This window comes from Erinaceus europaeus, unplaced genomic scaffold (assembly GCF_950295315.1).
Source record: "Erinaceus europaeus unplaced genomic scaffold, mEriEur2.1 scaffold_228, whole genome shotgun sequence".
In the NCBI taxonomy this organism is placed as follows: domain Eukaryota; kingdom Metazoa; phylum Chordata; class Mammalia; order Eulipotyphla; family Erinaceidae; genus Erinaceus; species Erinaceus europaeus.
In genome coordinates this window covers 87,095-93,462 of record NW_026647422.1, presented here as the reverse complement: position 1 = coordinate 93,462, position 6,368 = coordinate 87,095, and the positions used below count along the sequence as shown (strand labels likewise).

The 6,368-nt window shown below is 42.9% G+C and overlaps 1 protein-coding gene across 2 annotated transcripts; it reads right to left on the bottom strand.

Moving 5' to 3' along the window:
* Window positions 1-215: 215 nt before the first annotated feature.
* On the bottom strand, window positions 216-3,692 carry LOC132536334 (tubulin alpha-8 chain-like). Of its 2 annotated transcripts, none has more exons than XM_060183999.1 (3): window positions 3,473-3,692; window positions 3,201-3,349; window positions 216-1,226 (listed from the first exon to the last, which is right to left on the bottom strand). In XM_060183999.1, exons 1-3 carry the CDS (start codon window positions 3,591-3,593, stop codon window positions 252-254), a joined length of 1,245 nt encoding a protein of 414 aa, XP_060039982.1. In that variant the 5' UTR covers window positions 3,594-3,692; the 3' UTR covers window positions 216-251. The 2 variants fall into 2 exon arrangements, with proteins under 2 accessions (XP_060039982.1, XP_060039983.1); XM_060184000.1 differs by having other exon boundaries at window positions 3,201-3,287; window positions 3,539-3,646.
* Between the last annotated feature and the right edge of the window lie 2,676 nt (window positions 3,693-6,368).

Here is a 6,368-nt window from a genome sequence, read left to right as displayed (position 1 = left end):
GGGCTAGCTAAAGAACTCACTGAGATAGTGTGGAACTTTGCCATGTGTGTGGCCCAGGTTTGAGTAAAAGATCTACCGTATTGAGAGAAAGCATCAAGGCTGTGGTATCATTCATTCTCTGCTTGTTTACCTCAAAATTAAAATAATCAACCAAACTGACATTCATATTAAACTATTTTATTGACAGCTTTCTGCCACAATAGCCTGCTTCACAAATGAGTTCAAGACAGACAGGAATAAAAAATGTCAAGTTAATACTCTTCACCCTCATCATCTCCATCAGCACTATCTGCTCCAATCTCCTCATAATCCTTCTCTAAGGCAGCCATGTCCTCTCGGGCCTCAGAAAACTCTCCCTCCTCCATGCCCTCACCGACATACCAATGGACAAATGCACGCTTTGCAAACATCAGGTCAAACTTGTGGTTCAGCCGGGCCCAGGCTTCAGCAATGGCTGTGGTGTTACTCAGCAAGCACACAGACCGCTGGACCTTGGCCAAGTCTCCACCAGGGACCACAGTGGGAGGCTGGTAATTAATGCCAACTTTGAAGCCAGTGGGGCACCAGTCCACAAACTGGATGCTACGCTTGTTCTTAATGCTGGCAATGGCAGCACTGACATCTTTGGCGACCACGTCACCACGGTACAACAGGCAGCAGGCCATGTATTTACCATGGCGAGGGTCACATTTCACCATCTGGTTGTTTGGCTCAAAGCATGCCTTGGTGATTTCCGGAACTGAAAGTTCTTCATGGTATGCTTTCTCAGCAGATATTACAGGGGCATAGGTGGTTAAAGGGAAGTGGATGCGGGGATAGGGCACCAAGTTGGTCTGGAATTCTGCTAGGTCAACATTCAGGGCTCCATCAAACCTGAGGGAAGCAGTGATGGACGATGCTACCTGACTAATAAGGCGATTGAGGTGGATGTAGGTTGGTCGTTCAATGTCCAGATTTCTACAACAGATGTCATAGGTGGCTTCATTGTCTACCATGAAGTCACAGTCACAATGCTCCAGGGTGCTGTGAGTGGTGAGGATGGAGTTGTAGGGCTCCACGACAGCTGTGGACACCCGGGGAGATGGGTAGATGGAAAACTGGAGCTTGGACTTCTTGCCATAGTCGACAGAGAGACGCTCCATCAGGAGAGAGGTGAACCCAGAACCAGTTCCCCCACCAAAGCTGTGGGAAACCAGGAATCCCTGAAGACCTTCACACTTGTCGGCCTGCAAAATAAATTAAGTCTTGAAGGTATCTACAGTGACTTTTCTGAATCTCTGATTACAGTGGCCAAGTTTATAAAAGAAATATGAATAATGCTTGTAAAACAGTCAGGACTTTGAGGAATTTAAGTATTCAGAGAAACTTCACAATCAATTACTTGTTGGGGAAAATTCCACTAAAATGGCTATTTTATTTTTTATTAGTGATTTAATATTGATTTACAAAGTTATAGATAATGGGGTATAATTTCACACTGTTACCACCACCAGAGTTCCACACTCCCATTCCTTCCCCTGGAAACTGCATTAGTAATCCCAAGGTCACAGATATGGATTGGCCGATTTCCTTTTTTTTTTTTTTTTTTTTTGCCTCCAGGATTATCTCTGGGGCTTGCTTCTTTCTCTATGAATCCACAGTTTCTATGTTTTCTGGCTTTTAAAAAAATATTTTGATATGAGAGAAGTTGAGAGGGGAAGGGAAGACAGAGGGGAATAAAGATAGATACCTGCCACCTAACTAACCATTTATGAAGTGACCTCGCTGCATGTGAGGAGCTAAAGGCTTAAACCAGGATCTTTGAGTGGGTGCTTGTGCTTTGCAATATGTGCACTTAAACTGGCGCACCACTGCCAGGCCCCCAATTGACTTAATTCTATAACTAGCTGTACTTACACATATTTGCCCATTTTACTGTAGTCTTAACTTTTCTTTCTACATATATTACTATGTCCCAATGCCTTTCTTTTTTCCTCTTCTCTCTCTGGGCCCTGATGGAATTGGAGTTCTGAGCCCTCTGGTCATCTTCCCCTAATATTTCTCCCCCTCTGGGATTATACACCAATGTTCTTTATGGGGTATGGAAGGTGAATGTTCTGGCTTCTGTAATTGCTTCTCTGCTGGACATGGATGGTGGCAGGTCAATCCATACCCCCAGTGAAAAAGGCTATTTAAAAAGTAAACTACCTTCATTTCTGAAATTAAAGGAATCACAAGATCTGTGATGACTGTATAGTTTAGTTTTGAAACAGAATGTAATCTTTGTTGCCCTTGGTGTGACCACAGAGCAAGGGAAACTTATCAGTTGGAGTGTGACCAAGATAGCCTGCAACCACTGCCTCTGTGTAATGGATACTTCAGAAAGATTTATCAAACAGAAGGGAAAACACAAAGCAGAATTAGGTGTAATGCACCAAAGTAAAAGACTCAGGTTGGGGGGGGCGAGTGTTTAGGTCCTGGAATGTGATAGTAGAGAAGGGTGGGGGTGGAGGGGGGTGTTAGATTATTATGTGGAAAACAGAAATGTTACCCATGTACAAACTACTACAGTTTACTGTCAACTGCAAACTATTAATCCCTCAGTAAAGAAAAAAGATTTGGTAACAAGTTTCTGAGCAGGAATATATCAGAACCATCAAGTTCCAATGGAATCAGGTACTGGAGTCAGGTCAGGTCTAGGTCTGGCTCCAGCAGGTTCCTTTCTGTGTGGTTTTAACAGTTATTCAGTTTTATATATTTCACTAAATACTAACTTGAAACAGTGATCAGCACAGTAAGGAGTAGTTACCAGAAAGAAAGTTTATAAAAGTGATTATTACAATTCAAGACCCCCCCCAACACACACACACACACCTCACTGGGGTTTCCTACTTATATGGGAAGTGTTGGCTGACAAACTAGTATTCTATGAAAGGTTGCTAAAACATGGTATCTAACACTCACCTATCAAAAGGTGTTCAGATTTGTGGACATTCTCCACTGACCTCTGTGAGACCCATTTATAAACCATGATGGTTATTGTTCTTAAATGTCATTAAAATAAAACAAACAGAAAAGAGAAGCTGGTCTTGCTGCAAATAGTTGTGCCATAGCCCAAGAGTGTCTCGGCTGAGAGTCTAGATGTTCAGTGAGGGCCATCAGTGTGCGAAGAGTTCTTGTCGTTAGTCCCACGCCACATTGAGCAAGTGATGTTATCTTACCAGTTTCCGAATCTGATCGGAGACAGGGTCTATAACCTCCCTGCCCAAGCTGTAATGTCCACGAGCGTAGTTATTAGCAGCGTCTTCCTTGCCCGTGATGAGCTGATCAGGGTGGAATAGCTGGCAGTAGGGGCCACTGCGAATTTCATCTGCAAAGGGAAATCATAGCAGCCTCTCACCACTAGCCCTGTGTAAGACGACCCAGCCTTAAGGTGTCTGTGGAGTCCAAGGACACACCCCTGGGATCTCACCCAGGTTAGAGGCCAACTCACCAATGACTGTGGGTTCCAGGTCTACAAACACTGCCCTTGGTACACGCTTGCCAGTGCTAGTTTCACTAAAAAAGGTGCTGAAGGATTCATTTCCATCCCCAGTGGACCTGTCACTGGGCATCTGGCCATCAGGCTGGATGCCGTGTTCCAGGCAGTAGAGCTCCCAGCAGGCATTACCGATCTGGACACCAGCCTGGCCAATGTGGATAGAGATGCACTGACGCTGTGGGAGGAAGATGCCCATATATATTATATATATATTTATCTATCTGATTGTTTTTTTAACCAAAGCACTGCTCAGTTCTGGTTTGTGGTGGTGGGGGGGGGAGAAATTGAATCGAACATTGGAGCCTCAGGCATGAGAGTCCCTGCATAACCATTGTGCTCTTTACCCCCTCTGCAGGTGAACTATTTATGAATGATTCACTCTCAGGGTTCTGGTTGGTGTACCTGGTTGTGTGCAAAAATTAATGTGCAAAGAAACTGGCTCTAGGGAAACATCACAAGTGGTAAAGCAAAGCTGTGTCTCTCTTTCCCTTTCGACCCATCCCTTCCTTCTCAATTTCTGTCTATCCTATCAAACAGAAGGGAAAAAAATGGTCACCAGCAGGAAAAGTGGATTCATGTAGGTAAGGAGATCAGCGACAACCCTGGTAGGAAAAAAAAAAAAAAGACTTCCAGGGTGGAGCTATGGTGGCCTATTCACAGAAAGTTGTCCCTTCACCAGAAAACAAATGTTGATATTATAACAAAATAACTAAACAAATTTCATCAGAGAACATCTGGGTTTTTTGGTAAAGAAAGGATCATTAATATTTGAAAGTCATTGATTGTGTGGACTCCAGGAGCAGGGGGAAGGGAGAAAAGGACATTAACAGAAATGCAGCATTGAGAGTGGGGATATATAGCATACTGGTTATGCAAAGAAACGTGGCTGAGGCTCTGAAGTCCCAGGTTTAATACCCTGTACCACTATAAACCAGTGATGAGCAGTGCTCTGGTATAAATAAATAAATAAAATAAAAATAAATAAATAAATAAACACAGCATTGCTTAGACATCAGCTACCATATTTGCATTTGCTTTAGATCCACCTGGTGGATATTAAAGGGCCTCCTGGAAACCATTCAGGAACCTAGTGGTTTAAGAGAGTTTAAGCTACTGTTTAGAGATATAGAAGCCACAATCTATTGCGTGAACCCCAGAGGGTCCATCCAGGAGCACTAGGGAAATGATTTTTCTTCCTTCATGGCAGCCAAGAAGCTTACCAAAGTCTAAGTTGTCCCAAATGGCATATAAACCCTGGTGAATGGGATCAGACCACCCTGCAAGGAGGAAAGTGACTTTTACTTCAAAGCAGAGTTCCCACTTTTAGGAATCAATCTGGAAATAGTAGGAGGTCTGTAATCCCCCTCCCCCTCCCCTGCCCCTGACAGACTGTTTAAGGGACACCAGGTGTCATAATACTGCAGCACTATGTCATCCCCTTTGCAGCTCAAATATAAGGCAGAACCCAGCACCATTTGCTGGCCAACAACAGAAACCAAACATGTGTAAAACTAGGAAAATGCGGGTGCTGCAAAACCAAGAAATTTAATGATACACTTACAGAAGAGCTATCAGCAGAGGAAGAATTTAGCAACTGCATTGTCAGGAAATTTGAAATAACAGATTAAGAAGGAAACCTGTGACTTTAAAGTGTCCCTTGATAGTAAAATGGAAAACTTGAAAACAGTTATAGGGATGAAGGACACTTTGTATACATTCCACTCTCAAGTAACAAGTAAAGGAATTAGACTTACCCACATAGAACAGACAATATCAGAAATAGAAGACAGGGAGTTGGGCGGTAGCACAGCGGGTTAAGCGCAGGTGGTGCAAAGCACAAGGATGGGCATTAAGGATGCAGGTTCGAGCCCCTGCTCCCCACCTGCAGGGGAGTCGCATTACAGGCGGTGAAACAGGTCTTCAGGTGTCTTTCTCTCCCCGTCTTCCCCTCCTCTCTCCATTTCTCTCTGTCCTATCCAACACCAACAACAACAATAAAAAAAACAAGGAAAACAGAAGGGAACAGATAAATAGTAAAAAAAAAAAAAGAAAAAGAAAAAAGAAAAGAAAAGAAATAGACAAACTAGCTATACTCTTTGAATTCAAAGTAAGAGGAGAAAAATAACCTTTAGGAAAAATGAAGCAACTCTTTTAATTTTTTTTTTACATTTATTATCTATTCCCTTTTTTGTCCTTGTTTTACTGTTGTAGTTATTATTGGTGCCATCATTGTTGGATAGGACAGAGAGAAATGGAGAGAGGAGGGAAAGACAGAGAGGGGGAGAGAAAGATAGACACCTGCAGACCTGCTTCACCACCAGTGAAGTGACTCGTCTGCAGGAGGGGAGCTGGGGGCTTGAACCGGGATCCTTACACCAGTCCTTGTACTTTGTGCCACATGTATTTAACATGCTGTGCTACTGCCCGACTCCCATGAAGCAACTCTTCAAGAGGATTAAAGACTATTATGAAAGTAATATCAGGATTATGAGTGTCTCAGAAGGAAAGGATAAAAAGGAAGGGAGCAAAGACTACATTCAAGGAAAAGATAACAGAACATTTCCAAATGTGTGATTTGGTCAGAAGGCAGAAGTTCAGGAAGGAGACAGAACTCTCAAATTTCTAAACCCAAATAGGATTACATTAAGAAACATCACTGTGAAATTATATAAAGTAAAAGAATAAAGTGATTCACACACACACACATACACACACACACACACACACACACACACACACTGTAGTCAGATTCACAGAAGATTTTCCTGCAGGAACCATGGAGGCCAGGAGAGAGAAGTGGTATATTCAAGGTTTTAAAACAATAGGGTATGAAGAACACTTTGAATTC

Coding starts and splice junctions, on each gene's coding strand:
- LOC132536334 (XM_060183999.1), bottom strand. CDS start 3,593: ATGCCCAGTGACAGGTCCACTGGGGATGGAAATGAATCCTTCAGCACC. Junction 3,350..3,472: donor CCTGGAACCCACAGTCATTG/GTGAGTTGGCCT, acceptor TTCCCTTTGCAG/ATGAAATTCGCAGTGGCCCC. Junction 1,227..3,200: donor CCGATCAGATTCGGAAACTG/GTAAGATAACAT, acceptor TTTATTTTGCAG/GCCGACAAGTGTGAAGGTCT.